The 26,609-nt window shown below is 41.2% G+C and overlaps 1 protein-coding gene across 4 annotated transcripts in view; it reads left to right on the forward strand.

The window, feature by feature from the left end:
* The window catches only part of ltbp1 (latent transforming growth factor beta binding protein 1), a 177,754-nt gene that overhangs the window by 46,285 nt on the left and 104,860 nt on the right, over positions 1–26,609 (forward strand). For all 4 annotated transcript variants that reach the window (XM_034223113.1, XM_034223129.1, XM_034223121.1 and 1 more), the window contains exon 4: positions 19,854–20,005. In XM_034223113.1, coding sequence (XP_034079004.1) covers positions 19,854–20,005 — 152 coding nt within the window. The remainder of the gene's footprint in view (positions 1–19,853; positions 20,006–26,609) is intronic.

The following is a 26,609-nucleotide window of genomic DNA, read 5'->3' on the forward strand; positions in this document are numbered from 1 at the left end:
TCCATATTTTCTTGGTCGTCATCATCAGTGCATAGAAGTCGTAACAGCAGGTACAAACTCTCAGGCACCACTTCTTCTGCATGGTGCTGATCAATCCCTCCCATTACATCATGTCTTGGGGACTCCCTGATGTCTGCCTTGATCTTTAATGACACCCAATACAGCCAACTCAGTATCTCATCGTCACAACTAGCCATTCTCATTCCTTTAGTGTCATCTTGGGATTCCTGTTCATCATCCATTGTTTTCTTTAGGTTTTGGAGAGCAGCCTCAGCTGTCATTTCAGGAAATATCATCAAGGGCTTCGTTGGGCTCAATGATTGCACAAATAATGCTTTCCCTTCAAGCAATTTGTCAAGCTTAGTCTTGAAATGATGACTGTTGTATGTTCCTGGTTCCAAGTTAAAGTCTTCAATAATTTCACAGTATCTTTCCCAAACAGTTTTCAAAGAGTATATTACACCCCTGGCAAGGCCAGTTCTCAGCTCATCTGCCACATTGTCTAAGCAAATGGCATATGGGTCTGCTCTTGGCCTAGTGCTTTGGTACTTCCTGGAGAATGCCCTGTAACAGATAAGATGATATTTGCCCTCTGCGGCAATCAAGTCATTGACTCCTGCGAGCCTGCATCTCAATACTGTGTCTAGCTGAGCCAGTGAAGAATATTTTCCGATGTGCGTACGACTTGAATAGTGTGGAGGTTTTCCTGAGACTTATCCTCCTGACAAAAAATGCATTTTTCCCAAATGACTGGAGCAATTGAACTTCTAGTGGAACGAGGGCGGCTTGCAGGTTCCAGTGTGTCCTTAGTGTTTTCAAAGCGCTGCTTAAGACGATCAATGACAACGGCATGGGTAAAATCAGCATAGCATGTCTTGTGCCACTGGACCTCTTTGGCTTTTGTGTCCAGGAACTCCTGAATCCGATCTAGAGTATCAACATATTGTACATCTTTGTATTTTACTCGTTCACTTGCTCGAAGTTTAATGCATTTCAGTCCATCCTCAGATGCTTTTCTTAGTAGTTTATCTTGCCTGTTTTTCCCATAGTCATGTTGACAAATAAAGCATTTTTCCCAATTAATATAATTTGCTATTCTTCTTCTTTTACTCACTACAGCTCCCTCTGGCTCCATATTGGCTCATCTGAAAGGCAAATACATAGTATAACTACTCTAGTCTCTATTCTTGTGAGGAGAAATTAAAAAGTGGATCACTGCAACATCTTTAGCTATACATTATCTCAGGAGCTGGCTAGCTAACCAGCAGATTTAAACTTCTAGTGTTCTATATACATGTGTAATAGATGCTATAGCTATTTTACCAGTACACATTCTCACAAAAACTCATGTGCACACATTACTCCTTAATTTGACTGTTGGTGAAGTGAAAAATTGAGATGGAAAAGATGGAATGATCTGTGCTGCTAGCTAGCTAGCAGATGGGCTAGCTAGCTTGTAGATGGAAAAAGGTTTAGCATACCTGTTTTTTTGGCAACACTTGGTGGTCGAATCCGGAGGTAACTGTTATTTAGTCGACAATATCAGACTCAAACTATTTATTATCTCAAATACCACCCATTAGTTTGAACTGTATAACTATTTTGCTTCACTGACATTGCTGCTGTGTTTTGCTGTATCAACCCACAGCACCCCATGTGGTAGGCTATGATATTGTTTCACCATTGGTTGATTTGTTTTAATCAATAGTTAAGATCATACTTTCACAGGAGATATAATGAGGGATAATATTACAAAATTGTTAGAAATTACAGGGCAAATTGTCACTAATTTGGCAGCATTGTGAAAAAGGTCCGATTTTACCACTTACAATGATACAATGATTAAATGACCAAAAAATCATTTTCAAAGATGTCAACATAGCTAGGCCATATGTCAAGGGGTTAAACATGAATACTGGATAGGTTTACAGCTTCTACCCAAAAGCGATTACTTAAGTTGCAATATCAGTGTTGGCCCCCTGACTAGTAAGGGAGGCAGAAACACAAGGGCAACAGGTGAACACAATGAGACAATCAGACACAGGAGGAAAAACACAGGAAGGAAGACAAGAGATAGGGAGAACAGAATAGCAAAATAAAACCCATTACCAGACAGACAAAACTAAAACCGTGACATAACACTAAGATCATGATAGCTTCTGTCAGTCAGTGGGCTAGTTAATGTTATGATTATTGTGTTATGTCACGTTTTCTATGTCTTGGTTTGGGTGTTTTGCTGTTCTCCCTGTCATGTTTTCCTCTGGGTATATTGTCTGGTCCTTTTCCCTGTGTTTTTCCTCCCGTCGTTAGTTTCCCTGGTGTGTCTAGTTGTCTGATTGTTTTCACCTGTGGCCCTTGTGTTTCTCCTCCCCTGCCCGGCTGTGTCTCGTCTTGTGATTACCCCTCCCTGTATTTAGTCTTGTCTCTTCCTGTGTTCAGTGTCGGTTCGTCTTGTGTCATGACTAGTTTGTCGGTGAGTGTTCTGTTTTGTCTTTGTTTATCACCTAGCCTTGAAATAAAGGAATTTTCCCTTTAATCTGTATTTGGGTCCTGCCTGCTTCACACACCGTAACATTAAGATAATGTTACGGTGTGTGAAGCAGGCAGGACCCCTCTAACGTCCTTAGCACATGCCTGAGTGACAGCACTTGTGACGCGTTGGCAGAGAGGCAGGCATTGTAACAGACTGTAGATTTGAAAGGTATCTGAGTCTGGAGCTGAACATTTCAGTTCACATTCCAACTACACCCAACTATGGACAATTGACCAAAATGAGTTTCCTTCACAGGGTGAGGCGATACATACATCCACATGAAGCTAAAATCCACCTTATGACACAACAGCCAATCATGAGGACAATGCTAAATTGTTTTAGAAATGTTGCATTAAAAAACATGTGATAAACTTTTAACATAATGCATCTCTCAAAACTAAACTGTGAAACACCCTATTACTTGTGATGTAGTATTTTGACATGAATGTATTGCTACTTTTATTTAAGTACAAGATCTGAGTACTTCTTCTACCTCTGCACTTTTGCAGCTGCATCAGGTTACCTGTGCACAATGCCATCCAATGGGCTGATAGCATTGTGCATGACAGGTAACCTGCAGATTATTGAAGACGAGCTCTTATGGATACAAACTTTAAGAGCCATGCAAGAATGTCCCCTCGGTCAAGCAGTCACGGAGCCAGAACACAGCACTGACGTACTCTGCAGAGATATTCCTCCTTCCCCTCCCTGGAGTCGACATTCCCTCAGTTGTGATATTGCTAAGATGTGAGGCGGCTTGGTGAGGTTTAGCGGGTTCACTATGTTAGACCAGAGTCTGTCAGCTCTCCTGGGAAGAAGACTTGGACGACTGCAGAGTAGAGGTCGGCTGGTGGATTGTGATTGCGGCCAAAGTATTGAAGGCCAAGACTGAACAGACTCAGCCACACACACACACACACACACACACACACACACACACACACACACACACACACACACACACACACACACACACACACACACACACACACACACACACACACACACACACACACAGTTCTGTTTATGTAGAAATTAGTGAAATGTCCTCTCTGATATTAAAGACTAGCAGGCTGCTTTACAAATTCTTGGACTCTCTCCAAACTTTTCTCCTGCTTTTTTCATTTAATGGCTGAGTCATTGCCAGCGCACGCGGTTATGCTAGATATTTTGTTGAGACTGGAATGAGAGCTTATGTTTATAACTTCTCTTTTGCTGTCATTATTCTCTCTCGTTCTCAGCTCAGCAGACCTTTACTTTGGCCAATTTTAGGACTACGTCTCTGAAGAGGTGGCAGTAAATGTGTTACCATTAAGGGGGTGCACTGCAAACTAGGATCCCATCTGCAGTTTTATGTGCAAATATGCATATGTTACTTTTTGTTAGTTTGTAATGTCTATGCTCAGAAAATGGTTCAAGTTGCTAATTGTCATTTTTGTGCTTTTTGAGGAATCTACATATCTTGACATCCACTGTGTGTATGTTTGATGCAAAACCCAAAAATGTCACGGGCAGAGATGGGGTCGTTACTCAAAAAAATTAATAGATTACATATTACTTTTTTAAAAAAAAAGTAATATATTACTTTACTTAGTTACGGTCTACATATAGTAACGCGTTACTTTACTCGCAGGGCCGCCCCTCCCTACAGGCAGATCACGTAGACTGCGGAGGGTGCTTCATTTTGCGGAGGGAGCCTCATCTGGGGCCTCATTTATAACGCTGTGCGTAGGATTCACGTGGGAAGGTTGCTTACGTAGTAGAAATCCAAAAAATAGGTACAGATATTTTCCGACATTTTCCGATTCACCAAACATTGCGTACCGGCGAGGAAAGTGCGTACAGCACTTCCTACGCCGGTTTCCCTTTATAAATCACAATCGACTCGAAATGCGGTGCAGCTTTTGCGGGCTTCACGTAACGCCCATATTTGCCTATAAATAGTCAAAGAAACGCCCATTCATTCATTCTGACTGACTGCATGAAGAAGATAGCAGGAAATGATGACAGAACAGCTAAAAAAGACATCTCACACGTGTCAGATTTTGGTTATTTTGGGGAGGTCGAGATAAATCATATTGTTTGGTGGATGCCGTTTGAACCAGAGTAGCAGCATGGAGGTCGGATCGTCACCAACATAAATAAATAAGTGGTCCGAAAAAGGTTCATGACAAAAACAATACACATAGCCTTCCTCAGGCAGTGTGTTTGTACCGGGGACAGGAGACCCCCCCTTGATGAGAGACTGTAAGAAATGATCGGGGAATCCCTCCGGAGTGGAGTCATGATGACTGGATCTGAATTATGTTTTCGTATTTGGTGGTTTGTGTCCCATCTGTCGATCAGCTGTGCGCAGTCTCCACTGCAGCAACTCCATATCCACCAGTTAAAGGAAATACAACTAATGTGTTGCGTTATATTAGCTGTACAATTTACCACATATGGTGTTCTTAGTTTCCATACCTCCTGTGTTTTACGAGCAACTTATCAAGTCTTGGCAAGCGGCATAAGGATTAAACGTGTTAGTAGCCATAGAACCATGCTCGTATCTACAACCTAGAAATGCAAAACGGCGTCAGTTTAGACGTAATTCTGTCCTCCTGCTTAACGCGTCATTTATGAGAAAACATTTCATAACATTAACACAACATATTCGAGGTGGTTTTAAATAACATATCCGTATTTATTGATTTCTCCAAGTTATGTTTTTTGTGTGCACTGAGGAGTCTCAAACAGGCTTTTGTTAAATTTTTAAGATTGGCTTTAATCAATTTGTGAAAAATGAATTCTTCATATATGATAAATGAGAGGTAACATTTTATTTATGGTATTATTTCTCTCCATTCTTCCTTCTGCCAACGGTGTCGCAGTTTCTCGTCTCTCCCGTGTTTGTGCTTAGTGCGTACGCATGGGTTAGAGTTTGTGTGGAGGACCGCACATTTTCCCGTCAAGTTAGTATTTTATAAATCGCAAACATTGCGTAGAAACTGGTGTACGCCATTTTTTGAGCGTATATCCCTTTATAAATGAGGCCCCTGAAGCGCAAATGCGGCGCACCTACAGTGTTACTCGTTACATTACTCTACATCTTCACTCTAGATTCAAAGGTCCTCCTTAGCTATTAGCTTCACGTTAGCATGTTGTCTTTGCAGGTGCTTGTTGAGGTGTGACGTTGTGTTCGCAGCAGTGGATAACAGCTTCTGGCCTGGACACAGTTTGCACCTCACCGTCACATTCCTGTCCTTTCTTCGGACGAACTCAAAAATAATGGGCATACCTCCACCCAGGGACGTGCACAGACATTTGGAGGGGCTATTGCTCTAAACTGGAAAAAGCCTTTTGAAAATTCTAACTTGTTTTAATGTAAAAGGTTCATAAAATAAAAACACAACACTGTCATTGCAAGTGACACTCAGTTGACTTTTATGTCCACTGCTAAATTCGTTATTCAGGCACATTTTTTGTTGTGTGGTCCATATCTCATTAAAATATCTAATGTTATAACTATTAAAGAAAAAATGGGGACAATCCTGTTTTAATGTAGTTTGACCATTGTAACTGCTGTGCAGACATAGGCTACTGATAAAATAGAGCTTCTAATTACCTTAAATAAAATCACTAATTAATTAAACCAGTTCAATACGCATTATACTTATTCTTATCATTCTTTATGAGCGTAGTAACGGTAAGGTATCTAATTACTTATTTAGTATTTCATAACTTCATAACAGAGATGGTCAAACTAAAGTAGAGACATGGCAGAAATCCTACAATGAAACGGGACAGTGAAGTGTTCTCCTGTGAGAGGACGATCAGGGGCCTGGGTTGCATTCCAATAGTCCATTTAGCTTAGGAACCTTCCTAACGGAGTGAAATGACCCGGAAGTACGTCAGTGGCAGCCATGATAAGTGCCGTTCCAATTCTCCAAATGAAAGGAAAGGAGGTTTCAAACTTCCTTGAAACTGCGTGCGTGGCAGCACAAACACTGGTAAATCACGAGCAAGGCACACTGGTTAAGGATGGCAGCTTCCTCATCGTTGCACTCGGAGAGAAATAGTAGAGACGGAGACGATGAACTGCTGTTAGTTCTATTATGGCATTGTGCATGTCGTGAGAGGTGTACGTTGCTGTGTGGGGAATGCTTTCCATTATTGTGGCCAACTCTGCATCTTTGTACTGTAGCGTATACTCAAACAGCGACAGGAAGAGCCCACTGCCTGACTCGGACATGCTGTGGTGTGAATCGTGGTCACCTCTGGGGAGTTGGTTGACAGCTGACACGTGGCTCTGTGCCAGCTGATCTGCACCAAAGTACTCATTTCCTTATTTGTTTCTATCGCTCACATGAAATGTGTTCTTTTGATGCTGCATGCATTAGCAGTCCTTTATCAGTCTGTAATGCGTGTTTACAGTCGCAAAAACCTTTGACAGTAAAAGCCACATCAGATGAAGACGTATTTACTTTAAAGTGTCTACAGGGGAAACAAAAGGCTGCGTCTGCTTTGAACGAATCTTCAAGCCGGCCTGTTGTTGTACCATGCAGCGGCAAAAGTGCGCTTCTTTCCTGAAAACAATCTCCCTGATAACGATCCAGTTTCACCTGGTTGGGTTTATTAACCCCAAGATCATCTGGGGCTGTTGGTCTTTGAGCGGTTGCTGGCCCAATAGTACCTGTTGATGTGCTGCAAGGTAGCGTCTGTAGTGGAGGCACCGGCACGGAGCAGGAGGAGGATGCTGGCGGGTGTGGTACAGGGTGTGGTAACGCAGGTGCTGATGGTAGGGGCACAAGGAGCTGTGCCTCGGAGGACAGCGTTGGTGGCGGCCGCCTTGATGAGTCAAGGCTTGGGCTCGCTAACTCAGCCCCGGGGTTTGCCGAGGCCAAGCTTGTGACATTAAGGCGTGCTGCTGCAACGGCAGGTGCAGGGTCGCCAGCAGCTGCATCGGCTGCAGTTCTTTCATCGCTATTTCGTTTTAATACATTCTTAGACCTTTTGAGACAATGTCTGATGTCCATTGTGTAATTCAAACATAAATGGGAGTCTACAGAATGCACAATAAACAAATCCAGAATAGGCGGCTGAGTGTGACGCTCTGATTGGTCTAAATGTGGACGAATCACAAATCACAACAGACACATGAATTTATTTGACGTAGCCTGCTATTTTTTTGTTTTAGTTACTATCTGACATCACATACATCGTAGCATAAAAGTTCACAGTTTATTTATAACAAAACAAATTAAAACAATTTTTTAAATTTTTTTATAAATAATAAAAACGTGTTTATTGGGGGAGGGCAAGAATGTCAAATGGGAGGGCCTGGCCCTCCCTGGCCCTCCCACGGCGCCGGGCATGATTCGGCCACAATAGAAAAAAGAAAAAAAACTCTCGCTCTCTCCAGAGGGGCAGGTCAGACAAAAATGGCAAACGGGCTGTTGCCCGGGCAACATTAGCCCGTACCTGTGCACGTCCCTGCCTCCACCCCTCGAAAGTTATTGCTGTTGATTCAGCCATGTTTATGCACTGCATGTGGACGCGCAAGTCGCGCAAATGTTACGTAAATATAAACCTGCGGTGGAAATCCCTCTTTTCTGTCAAAGGGAGAATCTAGTCATTCTTTATGTTAGTAGGCTAACTGTAGTGTGATTACTGATTTTAGTAAGTAACGAAGTAACGCGTGTCGGGCAATGTTAGTAACTGTAGTGTGATTACTGAATTATAAAAGTAACGCGTTACATTACTCCGTTACCGACAAAAGTAATATTATTACAGTAACGTGTTACTGTAATAATATTACTTTTCTCGGTAACGGAGTAATGTAACAAACCCAACTCTGGTCACGGGTTGCGCCGAGCAGGTAGGACCCAATTGCACACTGACAAATGTTTTGACTGAAAATACCTTTATTTCAAGGCTAAACATAACATGTATACATATTAAACAGAACTCACTCCTTGTGAACGACTTTCAGGCAAACAGAACTCTCTCCCTTGTCAAATACTCAATAATCCCACAATTACAGACAGAAAACCAAAACCTAAATGCATGCAAACTAATCAGAGGACAAGACACAGCTGGGGAGGGCAGGAAAAACCCAGAGGCACCAGGTGAACAGAATCAGTAATCAGACAGGAGGGAAAACACAAAGGTTGCGGTCCAATAGTCCAAAAATCAGCTCCTATCGTCTAACCCAGGGATGGGCAAATGGCGGCCCGCGGGCCCCATGCGGCCCCCACCTCCTCTTTTTGCGGCCCTCAGATTAATTTATAAACAACGTAATTAATAAAAAAATATATATATATATATTTGTTTTACTTGTAGTACTGATACCGTCCACTAGACTCCTAGTTACGTCGCGAGCTGCGTAGATGATTTCAAATACCGCGAAATAATCTGTGACGCATTTGTGTGTATTGTGTTTGTTTCCCGGGGAAACCCTCACAAGAAACACCGGCTGTTGTTATGCCTGCTGTGACGTTAAGTTGCCTCTTGTAATTATGCCTTTACAAGCTTAAAAGTTGTATTTATCATCTGAATTTCGCGAAACAAGTTTAATATTCTTAAAACCTTTGTTTATTTGAAATCAGATGTAAACAAACTGTCACGGACCCTGCCGTGTTATCTATGATTACTACGCTTTTCATTCATAATTTCAGCGGGAGGGAGGGGGAGTGGTGCTGAGGAACAGCAGGTTGAGCAGGCTGACAGGTGTCTGTGTTGACATTCCCCTTATTGTGGAATAAGGGGAATGCAGAGACTGGCTACAAGTGTCTTAGGTTCAAGTTAGACAACTAATGTCTGGGTTAGTGTTCATGACTTCATGTGTATGTCATCTAATGGTTAATCTCAATACACACACATTTTCCGTGCTTTCCAATAGTTTAAAATAGTTGTATTCCACTGTTTAATAACCTGTTCAATACAAACATGCTACTTGTAAAAATGAAATAAAATGTCTGTGAACTGATATTTGTTTAGTGAGCTTATTAGAGGATGTTCCCATTTTTTGGGGATGTTCCCTTTGATTGTAAAATGTCAATAAAGATGTCAGACTTAGTATATTTGTTAATAATTACATACAACACATGGAATTTTTGTGTGTGTGTGTTCCAAGTGAATCTGCAGCCCCCCTGGTGGCCAGTACATCGATGATGTGGCCCCCATCACCATCAAAGTTGCCCATCCCTGGTCTAACCCTATCGTCTATTCCTTGACCTCTGAGTGAAACGTCATGGGGTTAAGGGATAGTGGATAGGAGAATTCAAAAGGACTTAGGAGAAGAGACTGCAGGGTTGCGTTCCAATAGTCCATTTAGCTTAGGAACCTTCCTAACGGAGTGAAATGACCCGGAAGTCCCTCAGTGGCAGCCATGATAAGTGCCGTTCCAATTCTCCAAATGAAAGGAAAAGAGGTTTCAAACTTCCTTTATAACCTCCTTTAGTTTAGGAACCACTGGACCTCCCTAACCGAAAGGAGAGGAGAAAATGCTGCCCCACAATGCATTGCAGCCGCAGCATTTGCCGTCACACAACAGTCGGCCGTTCACGGAAACAACCGATTATGACGGAGAAATGATATCATGAAAGTTACGGTGCTTATTAAGCATTTTAAAACGTATGTGGTAAGTTGCCAAAGTGCTTTTTTCTGAACGTTCATCAGTATTATAATCAAAGAGAGAAATATGAACGTTAGTTTTTACTGAAATGATCAAATAAAGTCAACATTTCACAGTCTTTACTGAGCTGTGTGGTTTGTTCAACTTTTAAAAGATGTTTGAATGGTGATATACACAGTGATAGATGTTAAAGACTAACGTTTATAATAAATACATTTGTATTGATTTTAAGATATTTTCATACAATCATACGTATTGGGATCATTTGTATTAATGTGGACCGGAGGGAGAGGGTGACGAGCATAAGTTTCACTTTCCTTTTTTATTTCAATTCCAACTTTGGTCATGAAGAATATGTTTCTCTGTTGTCCACGTTCATAAAGCATAAAGCAACAGCATCAGAGCACGGTGCAGAGTCTCTAGATGAGTCCCTCGTTCTTATTGAACATCCATGTTGTAGTCCGCTATAGAAAACTGTAGTTTCCATAGTTTCCCCACAGCAGCAGACGCACATTCATGACGTCCGCTGGCGCATCATAAACAGTCGGATAGTGAAAGTGCAGTCGGATTCTCTAAAGCACCGCAGTCTCTTCTCCTAAGTCCTTTTGAATTCTCCTATCCACTATCCCTTAACCCCGTGACGTTTCACTCAGAGGTCAAGGAATAGGAGATAGGGTTAGAATTTAGGAGCTGATTTTTGGATTATCGGAATGCAACCCAGTGCTTTAGAGAATCCGAATGCACTTTCACTATCCGACGTGTTTATGATGCGCCAGCGGACGTCATGAATGTGCGTCTGCTGCTGTGGGGAAACTATGGAAACTACAGTTTTCTATACAGCGGACTACAACATGGATGTTCAATAAGAACGAGGGACTACTGTAAACTCATCTAGAGACTCTGCACCGTGCTCTGATGCTGTTGCTTTATGCTTTATGAACGTGGACAACAGAGAAACATATTCTTCATGACCAAAGTTGGAATTGAAATAAAAAAGGAAAGTGAAACTTATGCTGGTCACCCTCTCCCTCCGGTCCACATTAATACAAATGATCCCAATACGTATGATTGTATGAAAAGATCTTAAAATAAATACAAATGTATTTATTATAAACGTTAGTCCTTAACATCTATCACTGTGTGTATCACCATTCAAACATCTTTTAAAAGTTGAACAAAGCACTTTGGCAAGTTACCACATACGTTTTAAAATGCTTAATAAGCACCGTAACTTTCATAATCTGTTGTTTCCGTGAACAGCCGACTGTTGTGTGATTGCAAATGCTGCGGCTGCAATGCATTGTGGGGCAGCATTTTCTCCTCTCCTTTCGGTGAGGGAGGTCCAGTGGTTCCTAGGCTAAAGGAGGTTATAAAGGAAGTTTGAAACCTCCTTTCCTATCATCTCTAGAGAATTTGAACGGCACTTATCATGGCTGCCACTGAGGGACTTCCGGGTCATTTCACTTGGTTATGAAGGTTCCTAAGCTAAATGGACTATTCGACTGCAACCAAAGACAGGAAGCAACCACAGACGAAAGACGGGGTGAACACCTTTCAAAATATAACAAGAAAACAGACAGACAACAGAACACAGACAGATCGTAACAGAGGCTTGTAATGTTTGTTGTGAGGTCTGTAACTACAGACCTCACAACAAACATTGTAGATACCATAGGACCAAAACTGCCCAACTGGCTTCACCGCAAGGCTCCTTTTGAACAGTGTCCATGTGAGGTGAACGGTCTCTAACGAATCAGTGGTCAGCTGAGGTATTCAGGGAAGGTAGCGGTTTGAAACTTTCATAAACTCACTTTGCGCTACTTGTCTAGCATCACGCAAATAACCTAGTCTGGTGAGCGTATAGGAGCATTGGTTGTGGCCGTTAGAAAGCCATGTTTCTGTCAGGTGCACAGGAACACGACTCTTTACATGGATATGTCAATGTTGTGTTTTCAGTTTTTTTGCTGCTAAAAATGCAATACCGTTTTTTGTGGATATTTTTTGCCACTGAATAAAAATGTATTAAAATAATATCCAGAAGGTTTAAAGAGAGCTTAGTTGTATGACTCTGTATTAGAAATGAACATAGACACTAGGGCTGCACGATATATCGTGTCGTGATGATAACCGCGATATGCGCATGCGCGATATTAACATCGCAGGACGTGAAGATTTTTTTTTTTGTAGGACTTGCGATATTAAGTAGGCACATTAACTCAAACACGTGATGTTACAATTATTTTGCTGCTTGCTACAAAAGGAAAACCTGCGCGGCTCTCATGACAGGTGTACTTGAGTCAGTGACATGCAGGCTCTGCATGCACAGCAAACCACCAATCACAATCAAATCTCCAAAGCAATGATTAAAGGTAAAAATACTGAATAAAGTAGTTTCATGTGTTTCTCCAGGGCAGTTCGGCGCTGCTAACCGAGCTAGCTCAGCTTGTTGCTCTGATAACTTAAGATCCAGAAGTCCGTGACTAAAATCCTTCATCCGGTTAAATATAGTTAAAAAAATACCAATTGTATAGCATTAAAGTTCAAGAAAGGATGGTTTGCGGGAAAAAACTGTATTTTCTTCAATTCCTGTATGTTTTCATATCGCAATATATATCGCAGGGGGGGGGGAATCGCAATGTCAGTTTTTTCCAATATCGTGCAGCCCTAATTAGGGATGGGTATCGTTTGAAATTTATCGATTCCGATTTCGATTCCGGTTCTGCTTATCGATTCCGGTTCTTATCGATTCCAAAATTGTAAAATAAAGAGGTCAAACGTTTAGATAACAAAAATATATTTATTCTTAAAAGCTTTAACTGAAATTGTTACTAAAAAATATACATGCAATACAAATGTATTGCACAATAGCTGTGCATTATTTTAACTGAGCTATGCCTGTGGCAAGCTATTAACAGGCATTACACTTTGCCTTTTCTTTTTCTTTTTTAGTGTAGTGGAGCCTCACTTCAGAGTGTTTACAGCGACCTATCTTTGGTGTTATGAAGTGACTGAGCTCGTGAAATGTCTACGGGAGGGCGGGGGAGCATCGCTGCGGGGCAACTGTGGACCTCTGTCGCCTGTCAGCGCAATTTATATGATGCCGTTTAAAAAAAATGAAGGGCGGTGCCGGCCGTCAGCGTACCGAGCCGGCCGTCAACGGCCCGCTGACGACCGGCCGTTCTGTGATTCTCCAGGTCCGCCCTGTATTCCACCGGGTCACCGCAGCACCGCGGTGCAGACGGACCCGCTGGAATACAGGGTCTACCGCGTTTAGGAACCGTTAAGCAGAACCGAAATTGTGTATTTTGTATGGGTACCCGGTACCCCGGCATTTTCTTATCGGTTCTCATCTGGAACCGAGTTTCGGTTCCCAACCCTAGCCCTAATAGACACACAGAAAATGACATAACTGTATATCACAAGGGAGAGTGGCATAGCCTATACTATAAATATAGTTGCATACCCTAAACAGAAGATCTATTCTATTTAAGTTACAGTTTAGAGCAGAGCTATTTACAAGGCCATCATTTTCTGTTTATTTTTACCATGGCAGGGGGCCTATCATATAAATGAGATGAAAATACACCTGGTTGACAAATGACTCCATGTGTATCATCTCCTCTCTGTGGCCCTGCACTCTCCTTATATCAGCCACTTGACAACCCTGTAAGGTGATATCATATTTAAATATTGTAACATTTACCATTTAAATAATTTTGTCAACATTTTTGAAAACCTGAAAGACTGTATCTTCCGGCATCATGGTCAAGTGGTAAACTTCATCTATAGTTTGTCATGAAGAGGTTCCTAGTTTAATTTTTATTTTCCTTATGGAGTTTTCGCAAACAACAGTCATCAGCATGCTTATATTAATATAATGACTGTTAAAAGATCAATTGCTTTTGATCATCCTGTGCTTTTATTGTAAGCGATAGGTACAAAATCAACTGTCCTCTTTCTGAGCAAAAATACATTTTGAAATAGAATCTAGACAAATCAGGTGAGCATCTTTCAAAGTTATTTAAAGGAAACGTGAATGTCTGTACGACATTTCATGGCAACCCATTCCGACAGATATTTACAAAAAAAGTTAGCCAGATGGTGAGCTAGAGAAATACTCAGTTAATCACTATAGTCTAGGAGCCATAAATGTTTAAACAGTATTTTATGCCAATCCATGCAAATGATGTCACTGGAAAAGAGAAGTGTTACATGGAAAGTGAGCAGATCCTGGCCATCCATTCAATAGTTGTTGAAACATTTCTCTAAAACGTCCAATGCATGGTGCTTTGGAGGTCAGGATCATTACAACTGCTAGAATTCTACTTCTGTGGATAGTTCTTACATACATCTTCTGATGAAAACATTTGAGCACATCATCGTGTTGTATAGTCATTGGGTGTTTTGGGTCTTGCAACCGAAGTTGATCAGGCACACTGGCCACCCTTTTCAGCCACGCTCACTCTGCTTCCTTCACGCTGTTACTCATCTCCTGCTTGGTCCCCCATCGTTCTGTAGGCCTTGCTGAGGGAATGGCCTTCAAACCCACAGCTGCCCACCTCCACAAGCCCGCATGGTCCTCCACCATTTTTCCTGGTACTTGGCCCTCTTGCACCTCCTCCATCCTTTCCTCCCAGGGCACAGTTAGCTCCAGCGAGAGGAGCTGCCTGCCTCAGAGACCAAGAGGACAGTGAATGTCCATATATAATAACATGGCAATTCTTCCAATATTTGCGCAGATATTTTAGTCTGAAGTGGTTGACCAACTAACCTACAGACATTGCCATCACCAGAGCCTTGTGGCTATCGTGGCTAAACACTTAATCGGGATAGAGCCCTTAAGAGGCCCATCCAAAAAGAATAACTATAAGGCTTGAAATAGACCTGAGGGTAATTAAGTCTGATCCAAAATACAGTCGAACTTAAAAGACCAAAACAAAGGAAGGTCTATTAACTGTTGTCTTCGGGTAAAATCTGACCGATTTACTACTTTCATCAATCATAACTTTTTTGTTTAGATTCGATTGCATTAAGGCTTTATGATATCCTTCACAGTAGACCTTTGAGCATATAAAATAGCTGATCACCACTTTCATTGAATTTTGAATGATTTAGTCAACTTTGTAACACCTATGGTGTTCCCGGTCAAAAATGACCGCCATAAAGAAAAGGAATTAGTAACCATCCGGATAAAAAATTAGGGGAAGCCAATAATACGTCCTTTCTTTTGGGTCGGGGGTGTGGTGGTCAATGTAATAACGTAACCAGATGAGTGATTACAGCACCCGGTATCATTTTACACACATTTGTATCAGATGCAGGACTTACACACGCCTGTTATCTAACCGACAGGTCCGCACGCACTCTCCAGCCCAAACTCTAATAAGCATTCATTCACAAACTAAATCAGGAGACCTTTGACGTTTTACGTCCGATTCGCTCGTTTTTTCCTCGCTGTACACAGCTCCAGTTTGGGCATCGGCCTGTCATCAGATTGTATTTGTTGTTGCTGCTGTAGCGGAAGTTTAGTACAATTATTTTTGATGAAATACTCCAAATCTCCACCCTCCATAATTGCACTTGCTTCAGTTGCTTGCTACTTTCTAACGGTGGTGAGAGTGATGCAGTGACGCTATCTATCTTCTATCGATTAGATTTATGATTCGAAAATTATAAAAGCAGGGTAGACATGTGGATATTATCCGACTGAACAAAACTTGCATTTATCTAACAGGTTCGTTTTCCACTGACCTTATTTCGAGCTATTTTCCTAAATCCTATGGAGAAATCCCATTGCTTTTTTGTCGAGGGAAACCGAGCGCAGCTTACTTCCGGGTTTTAGGAGGCGTCACTGCCACACTAAATTGATGCGATTTGATTGGATTGTGAGGCAAGGGAAGCCAGCCGCCTCTGGCTTCCCTTGGCATGGCCCTGACCAATCACAGGTTGTCAGGGGCATCACGTGAGCCTCATCTGATTGGTCAATCCCTCCATTTTTTTTCACCAAGGGAAGCCAGATTCGGCTGGCCTCCTCTCGCAACAGTGAGTGCAATCTACTGTTTCACCATGACATTTAGAGGGGCGCTGTTTGTTTCACTCTTTGTAAAATACTCAATGAGAATGGGGGAGAGACGGGCCGGCAGCAACACACAGCAAAGGAGAATTATCTAAACAAAACAAAGTGTTTTTATTTATTTATTTAAATAATAACTACAATCCGAAAAAACAGGGGAAGCCTGGCTTCCCTTGGCCTCCGGGAGAAAACGCCACTGCAAAGTAAGGGGGGGGGAAACGAAGACAATAGGAGGGTTAAAGCAAGTCTGCTTGGATCCACTCTGGTAGAACACGTAAGGACCCACAGAATGATATCTGTGGCCACAGAACAGGATCTTACCCTGATCCAGCAGGACTTCATTATTTCCTCCTCGCCTGACTTGTTCCTGATGGTTCTCAGGGACTCACAACCAGTTTCCCCTTATTTGCTTGATGGGTGGATGCTTGGGGACAACATGCAGTGATTATTTTCATTTTCAAACACCAAAGATCCCATGCATTCATGTCAACATCATTGCCCTCTTACTGTTGGTGAGGAATTGATCTCTGTAACTGAGTTGAGATAAGCTGCTTATCTCCACTAATGTCAGACTGCATGATGGAAATTCAGAGCACATCGCCAATTTGGCTGAGTGATGCTCTGCCATTCAGTCTGCAGTAAACAAGGCTGTGTAAAGTTGATCTGACCGAAAGGCAAATATAAAGCATGCAAACCCAGTATATGTATAAACAGACTGCAGGAATTAACATATTAACTTTTAATAAAAGAGGATGTAGAGAATGCCTGGCAGTTCTGATCACTGACAGCTGACCAAACACAGATGAGCTCACATACATGCACACTGTAAACTCATTCTGACTTTTGCTTATACTACAAGGCAGTGCCACAATTATGGGGATCAAATACATTTACTATTTTTGCTTCGCACATATAAATAATACACAAACATCCCATCTGGAAATACGTCAAACTTTAACTGTTGACAGTCGTCTCTGACTCTGACTGTGTTGGTGGACCTGCAAAGTTTCCTCAAAATGAGTTACGCATCTTTATTCCTGGTGCACATTTACATTTAAAAAAAGACAGTTTCCTATTCCATATATTGATCACAATTCATTTTAACATTTTTAGCTAATGGATTTTGTTGGCATTCTGCAGGTAAAGGTTGCATAACATTCTCATGAATATGCCATATTTGAGGAATGCTTCAATGCTTTTCTTTAAATTTGGAACCAACATTTTAAAAAATCAAGAATGAACAGATTAGAGTTTGGTGGTCAAAGGTCAAACATGAAGGTCACTGGTTCTTTAGGTAAAATAAGATAACACAAAAGACCATTTTGCAAAGAGGCAGCCCACAGTTCCTCCCCCCTTGCTCGGACCACTGCCACCCCCAAACCAACCTCCATTTGGGTCTCAACTATACACCTGGAGAGATTTGTGACTGCATCTTTTGAGAGTATGACTCACACAGTTGCACAAGGGGAAAACATTACCAGCACAGCTGCTGTTGAAGACAAAGTTACATTTTGGAGATACTTGCATCTGAACTGCGATTTGATAGGTTGGCGGAGGCAAACAACTAGGGGCGGGGGGGGGGTGCTTCTTGAATTTCCATTAGGAGTGATGGTGAATGATGAAGACATTTTGCTTCAATAAAATGTTACGTTCTGGAGAGATTGTCCATCAACTTTGACGTTTGAGCAGTAAGAGTTATTGCTGGGTCCGTCTCCTCAAGTCTCATCCTGCACTCTGGGCTTTGGTTCACCTGCCAGGGGCCATAGCTCGATAAGGAATCCCCGAGCCAGGTCTCTGTAAAAGGGGACCTAACCGTTCGGATTTCCAGTTACCGGGTTAGCCTTAGAGTATTATTTCATCAATCTTACGAGTGGACATTAGACAGGAGATATGTGTCTGTGACACATATTACACCCATGTAACACCAATATTACCCCCATATTACACATGGACACAGCCTGTCAAATGACTCTTTCCCCCAGGATACAGAAACCATTCAAGGGTTAGTGTACCATAAGATATGTGTTTAGAGACTTGATGTGGAGCGTCTTCAGGACTTTTTAAATGTTCTTTGTGTGTTTGGCGCACTATCTTTATTTGTAAGTACTGTCAGGTTGATGCATGTCTGCCCTGCATGTTGCACAATACTTGGACAACACATTTTCCGAAATGTCTGTGTCTGTTGTGCGGTTTTCAGAATATCATTGAAGATGTTGGTGAGGTTTGGAGCCCAGTAGTCTGGTGGAGGCCCCGGCTATTAGGAAGGGTGGTGAAAGGAAGTGGAGGTTTGATGGTCTTGAAGAACTACAAGAATTTGAGAACATGAGGAAGTGATTTCAGAGTACTGATCCAAGGACATTGCAATCATTTCAGATCCTGAGTATATACAGTATGTCTTTAATTTAAAAACTCGTATTAAAAAAACAAATCATTAACAATGAACGTACTCCTGCTGGCTAGGATCTCAGACTCCAAAGAGTGAATCCACTGTGAATGGAATAGTGCAGGAAGAGGCTGCTGCACTGATTGCTAGGTTAAATCCTTTAAGCCCCTTTCACACTGTCCCGAAATTGACACCAGATGGACACACGATAGAGGAAATGTGTCATCTTCGTCTGATCATCGGGGCAAAAAATGCCCGATGGCACTGATGATCAGACGAAGATGACACGATTTGACAAGATGCCCTCACGAAGTATCTATTACGAAGGGCAAAATTGACACACAAATTCAACACGAAAATGAGCCTTCGCAAGATCCTTCGGCAATTTCTTGGCATGCCAAAGATTTTGCCACCGCTCGCGAAGTTGCTGCCGGAGCCTGAGAAACTCCGCCGGTGGTAATACGATGGCTTAAGATGTCCTCACGAATGGCCCGATTTGAACATTTCCTTTATCGTGTGTCCATCGGGTTGTTTTATTGCACAACAAAATCATGTAAACATATGATGTAAATAACCCAATTTGTGTTCTGTGAAACTGAAAAGGATATTACATTGTTTGTGTTACTTTCGTTGCAGTTGTATGTCTTAAATGTAATTTAGGTTAACTTCCTGTTTTATTTAGATCATTTTATTTTGAAGGACAGTTGACAGGAAGTTGTTGTTGCTACGGTACGGAAACAACATGACGGAGAAAACTTAATATCTTCTACATATAAAGACGGATAAAGTAAAGAACAAAGTCTGAAAATATCAGTACAGTATCATAGTACTTTAACATAATTGTTTTTGTTACTTTCGTTGCAGTTGTATGTTGTTTGTATGCCTTCGTGTGGTTCGGGGCTATCTTCGTGCGAAATTCACAATTCCATATTCGTGTGTCCATCTGGTGTCAATTTCGGGACAGTGTGACGCGGGCTTAAAGCATTGTCAAAGGACAAACAGCTAGTGTAATACATCAGGTTTCTGGCTGATTGCTCTTTTGGTCAACTTATCCATAAAGTCCTGATAGTTCTGTATAGATACTGAACGATGTTCAAGGCTTGTTCCTGGCTTCTGGAATACCGGAATGATTTAATGTGTGTATTTGTTTTTGTCATTTTGTTATTTTTTCAAGAGGTTTTTGTTGCTGTTAAATTTAGATTATATATGTTTTGTTCTGACGACTCATGATGTTCTTTTTCTCCTCCAGGATCCGGCCCATCCCCATGCACCCAGGTCAAAGCCAGCAGTATGTTATAAAGCCCAAATACTACCACACACACACTACACACACACAGACACGTGTCCAATCCCAACCTGAGAGGCCCATCCCCTTGACCGTGGGACACAACCCCATCCACGGTGAGTAAATCCCCCCACACATCATCTTTAATTATGTTTTTGAAAAGTCAAAGTGTAAAATACTTTGAATGCATCCTCCTCATGTCACTTGCTCAAAATCAACCTTCAGAGACCTGATGCTGCTTTGGGTCAATCACAGTTGATTACTAATGACCAGGTGCCCATCTGAAACTTGGCTTTTATCCAACGGCTGTTTAGAAAACAAGAGAGGGTTATCATCATTAGCTGTGTGAGATTTGCCAGATTTAGATTTTTAATCGTGCATGGAGGTGAATAGGGCTTAAAGTGATACTACAGTGAAACTTACAAGAAATGCCAGGCCTCATAACGATCTAAGGATACATTCCTTGTGAAACCAACCAGGTAACAGCGACTGAAATACACAGGGCAGCAGTCTGTGGCAGTTTTTCCAAACGCAGATTGTAAAAAATATGAAAATTGTTCACGGACGATAGTTTGTTGGAAGAAATTCCATTCAAACCAAATATATTCAATTCCATCACTTGCATTGTTTGTATGTAAATGTAAATGTAAAACATTTTTAAAGCAATTCATTATACTCAGGAAAGTGTTAAGATTACACAAAGTATGAACATTAGTACTGTAGGTTTCACTAAGGTGGGTTTAGGAAAAGCAGGTTTTATCTGCAAGTTTCCCAGAGTGACAATCTAGAAGGGAAGGTATTGACGGAATTGTGATTATGACAACAAGCTTTTCCAGCACTCTTATTTTGGTTTGTTGTGATAATTAAAAAAATATCTTCTTCTGATCCATCACACGTTTGGACTTTTGATGTATTTCTCTCAAAATGTAAACCTCCGTGATTTTAATCGTTTTTAAAGCTGTCCATTGTGAATCTGACAGTGATAACTCCATTCGTAGTACTTTTAAAGCTCCCATGTCATGGCCATTTCTACTGATTCCATTGTTGATGTGTACTAAAATAGATTTATACTGTGCAATTTTCCAAACTCACATTGGTTTCTCATACAGCATCTCTGTATAGTATGTGTATTCACCGGTATTCACTCTCTGTCCTAAACGACTTGTTGGAGCTCCTGCCCCCCCCTCCCAGTGAGCCCAGTGTGCTCTGATTGGTCGCGACGTGAGAGGCTCGTTGCTGCTCGCAGCTGCTGCGAGGAGCAGACAGGCTTCCGTGTCGGCGATACAGCGAGAACAAGCGAAACTCACCCTGAGCACACACAAACACTCACAGCCGAAGTAAAAACAATAAGTGTGACTTGATATTGAGTAAGAAAAAGGTTTATAACGCTGTGTGAATGGGTCTGCAGAGAGCATTTCTCCGCGATCCCAAGGTAGTAGTCCGAAAAACGTTTATCCATTTAAACAGTCGTGGTAGATACCTTGTTTGTTTGAAACATCATAAATACACAAACAACAATGAATACTTACAGGTTGTGTACCCGAATCTCCCGCTGGTCCAAACAAAGTAGGAACAGCATCGTTCTTCAGTGCCCTACGCTGTACATATCCGGCATGAATCGCTGAAAGGTTTGTGAAGCTTTGTTTCGTGAAAGGCTGGCAGAGAGTGTGGCCTCTGGGTATTCACACGTCACAGTGCCCAGGAAGTAAACAATGGAAAATGAGAAATCTCCAACGATGCGTTTTGGGGAGGTCTTTTCTGTGTTAGAGTTTTACTCCCTACAGGGTGTACTTTAAGGGTTTTTGACTCTGCAGACCGTTTACATGCAGAAAAACCTTCATAACACATGGGATCTTTAAGAACATATCATTCTATATGCTTAGCATTGTGTTATTTCATCTTCAAAAAAAGAACATCTTCTAAGATTGGAATTGCTGCTCATTTTATAGTTAATTATCCGTGGCTCTGTTTTCAAAGTCAAACTTTGTGTAAGAAATCCTGTGAATCGAGGAAAAAAGCATGATATGTTCCTGGAAGTAATCACTTCACAACCTGTGAAAATGTACATCCTTAATGTATACACATACACATACCACACACAAACGCACACACTACACATCACATCTGCTCTAACACTACAAGGATATGGACAGAATATGGAGCTTGCAATTGGGCAGTTAGAGGATTTGTTGAAATTGCAGCTCCAGGGGTAATGGCATAAAGACTTAAGTATTGCCTGCTGCTCGGGGCTGTCCAGAATGAGTTATTAGTCTCATTTTCTGTGGGCAATTTCAGACAAAGGCAGAGTGTGAGAGTTAGGACAAAAGAATAGATGGAATGAAACAAGTGTGTCATCTGGGTGAGAATCACTCGCCCAGTTGTTGCTGAAACAACAGGCCTGGATGAGTCCGAGTGGGGGGAGGCTGTGGAGAGCCGAGCCTCTCAATACCTGTAATATACCCCCCCCCCCCCATTAAAGTCTCCCCGGTACTCAGTCCCCCTCCCACATAGACCATTTACTGTTTAAAGTGAAACCCAGTGCTGCCCCCACCCTTTGGAACTCCCTTCCACAACATCAGAGACTGCACCGACCCCCCCACTTTCAAAACACTGACCAAAACACACCTCTTCAGATTGGCTTTTAATGTGTGAATTATGTTGTGTTGCTGTTTAAATATTTTTCATTCTATTTTATCTCGTTTTATCACCACTGTAAAGCATCTTTGAGCACCTGAAAAAGCACTTTGAAATTAAATGTATTATTATTATTATTATTAAATAACTTGAATAGACGATAGATACATGGAATGGACAGATCACTGCCAGCTACCTTCAAGGTGACTTTAGGATTAAGGTTTAAAGTTTTAATGGTTTTGCACAATTTAATAATACACAAACATAACTGATAACAAATGACAAACAGTGAAGGAAAAGGCAAAAAACCAATTGGGCTTATTTAAAGCCTCTACCTAAATAATGTTACAAATCTAAATGATATAAAACACAAGATCAGTATACCAACCATTGCTTCAATTCAATAAAAAATGCACACTTTAAGAATACTAAACATTAAATGTTAACAAAATAACACACATGAAAACCAGGCATGAGCGTCAAATGAGTTTTTAAGTATTCCGTATAGATTTGATGATTTACAGAATAACACCCTTAATACACTGTATACCTTCAGGTATGTGAGGTTCCTATGACACGTGCCATTGGCTTGTGGAATTCACATTTTATGAGACACATTTAATTTCCGAGCTGCTCAAACCATTTAAAGAGAGAAAGGTTTGGACCAGCTTTGGCTGGCGGTCGATCTGGTACAGATCTGATGGGTCATCAGCGGCTATAACTCAAGTTGTGGTTGGTTATTATGGTCTGTCATACATTCAAGGCCCACCTCCACTGCCGACTCTCCAGAATCTATGAATAAGTCAATATTTTCGAAGAATCTGCAGACTGCAGTAGAGTGGTTGTGCCTCTGGAGCGACTCGGGATATTAAGGGGGGGAGGGGGAGGTCAGCAGACTGCACCGTGGTGACGCCTGGTTTTACTGCACTGTAGACTCAAGCAGACCCAGACATGGCCACACTGACACAAGACCAGTTTCAAAATAACCTTTTCAGCCCAGTTTAATTTCAGCTAGCAGTATGTAAATGCCAAAGAAATGAACAGACAACAATAGGAAAAAAGAAACAAAGATATATATAGTGGGGAGACTATAGCCACCATTATTTCTATTAATTTCTATTGTAAACACTAGTCGGGAAAGTGAAGAGAAATCCCTGATTTGACGTGAAGCTTCTAAATGATTATTTAGCAAAGGCATTTTTATTTCATTGCATGCATTATTTGAAGTACAGTTCATGGCCTACTGTGGCCTTAGATACTCTGAAAGTTAATGTATTGCACTCGGTTTCCTCTCCAAATGAGAGGATTTGCCAGTTTAACACATGTCCCTGCCTCTCACACCAAATTTACAAGGAATATTGTGATACTGATTACTATAGCTGCAAAGTACAATATCAACCCAGTATGACTACAAAGTACTTTACACATGAAAAAGATCAGATGAAAGTAGGCTGTTTGGTTATGTGTATTAAAATAGAGGTTCAGTAGCCTATTTTATGGAGTCTGAATCTAGTGTCACATAGAATAGAATCCTTTATTGTCATTATACCAGTACAATGAGATGAGTAGATCCGCTTATCAAATTGTAAACCTTTTGTATCCTTTATTGAATCTATTTAGTTACAGTTGACATGTTTGACTATGTCTCCCTTGACTGCACGTCAGAGCTTATATGTTATCTAAGACGTGTTGTATTGGCTTCAGTTAAGACTCCAGTGGCTTCCCCACTTCATATTATCACCTCAATAAACAGATGAGTGTGCAGATCATTAGCTAAAGCTCATATTGACGGCCACTTGAAACATTGGTCATTTTAAACAGTTAAAGCAATGGTCAGCAACAGCTGAAAATGAACCTACCAAATGATTTGACGCCTTGTTGTACCTTGCTTATACAGTATCTGAGTGGGGAGAGATAAAGATCAGCGACAATCAGAGCTCGGGGAATCTGGGTATTTTGGACAACCGGGAACTGAATCCAAAATCCAACCAGATTGCAGCCCCAGGTCTAAATAGTATAAAGATGGGGTATTAGTTCACATGAAGTTCACAAGCTGCTGCATCAGTGGCACAGTACAAATTGCATTTATTCCTGTTGTGTAGACATTTTAAAAAAAAAGTCAAATTTGGATAAGAATGCATCCTGATATTACAATAAAACTGTATTCATTTGGGCTTTAACGTTATTGATAGCATCTTCCCAGTGTTTCGTGTGATATAAAGACAGACCTCCCATAACCCTCTGATTCGACCAATTCTGTCAACCTCAACATCTTTTCAAACTAATTTCACGAACAACACAATATTTCATGTAATCTGTTAAATTCCTGGTGGTTTGATTCTTTGGATACAGCAACAATTCTTTCAACCTTCATCAATTGAAAATAGCGATATACAGTTTATATCTGGGTATGTGTGTTCATATGTGATGAAGGGCCCAACAAAACATTTGATCCGGAACCCCTGACCGCTTCTTTTCAATGACCATCAATTTGGGCCTTCCCTCCCACAGCAGGTCCGTGTATCTACAAATAGCTCTTAAACCACTGAGCCTAAATTAATGGGAATACCATGGCTGGTTCCTGCTCAGCGTGCAGTCAGCGCTACTCTTTGTGAAAGTAGCAGACATGTTTGCTCTTCTAAATCAGGAAGCTGCAGCCTTTCCTTCAGCCTGTCTCACACGACAGACAGCCTGTCAGCAGCTGGCTATAGTGCCACATCTGGGAAAGTTATTCCCCGTCTCCCCGCAGCTATTCCTGCACTCTCCCACACTGCTGAAACACCCTCAGACAAATGTTAATAGTGTTGGCTCTGACTGAAGGTTTGGGCAGAGAAGATCACCTCCCATCACCACCATGACCAAATAACTGTTCCATGGTGGTATTGATAGTCTTCCACTTATTTTGCATTACATTCCTATTGAATTGTCAAAATCACTGTGAACAATTGAAAAGTTATATAATCAAAATCATTGCAGCTTTGCGTCTTTCTTTGTTTTAAAAAACCTGTTGCCAACATTACTTACAAATTAAGTGAATGTCGACAGCTCAATTAAAGATTGAAATGTGTGCCTAGTAGCACATCATTTAGCCTTTAGCCGCTTTAAAAATTCAATTATTATAACTTCTTTTTTACTTTAATACTTTTTAATGCATGTAACATATGTTACATGACGCTGTCTGTGGCTCTTTTTCTGCTGTAACAACGCACATTTCCCCTCTGTGGGACTAATAAAGGTATTCTGATTCTGATTTGTCGTTGTACAAAATGTGGTTAAGTATATATTCTGTACAAACATTGTCAGTTCAAGTGTGAGTAGAAGTTTAAGATGTAAATTAGGCAAAGATTAAAGTAAGGGATCATATACAGAATAATCAGCTGGTGGTATGACATCAATGAAATTATTCTATAGATCAATATGCACAGTATTGACAGTAGTGAGCCTCTTCTTCTTTAATAAAATACTTTGGCACTAAATCAAGCAAGCGAGGGACAGGAAGTGTTTCCTAAGTCCAGATAACCCTAAAGAGAACCTATTCATTGATTATCTTCAAGCTGATAGACTTAAGGTGCAAACACATTACAAATGACTCTTTAAAAGTGTTCTAGGTCAATCCTGACTTCAGCGTCTAGACATGTTTTCTAGAGATGTTTTCCTGACTCCCTTTCCATATGCTCGACACAACCCAAGAAATCTGCCAGAAATGTGTGCATACGAGGCATAGAAGTGAAGCAGGAGAAGGGAGGGAACGCTCAGAGGATTTGGAAATGTTTTATCATGGCTGATTTTTAACGGCATACAGACGTTGCCACGTCTGTATGTTGTAAACAACCATGAAACACAATCCGTATTAATGTGATTGGATTCTGTTTTAAATTCACAGAGCTATGCCAAAGGGCCCTGACGTGCCTCAGCTGTCAGGGTTTGGTAGGAAGGCAGGACCCAAATGCAGTACAAAATAGTAGTTTCAACAAAAAGGGGCAGCAGATAAGACAATCAGGCACAGGAGAGAAACTACAGACAGGAAGTTAAACTAGACAAGGCACAAAGAGGTAACAATTTCAAAATAAAACTGAAAAATAAACA

The sequence above is a fragment of the Gymnodraco acuticeps genome, unplaced genomic scaffold (genome assembly GCF_902827175.1).
Source record: "Gymnodraco acuticeps unplaced genomic scaffold, fGymAcu1.1, whole genome shotgun sequence".
Classification (NCBI taxonomy): domain Eukaryota; kingdom Metazoa; phylum Chordata; class Actinopteri; order Perciformes; family Bathydraconidae; genus Gymnodraco; species Gymnodraco acuticeps.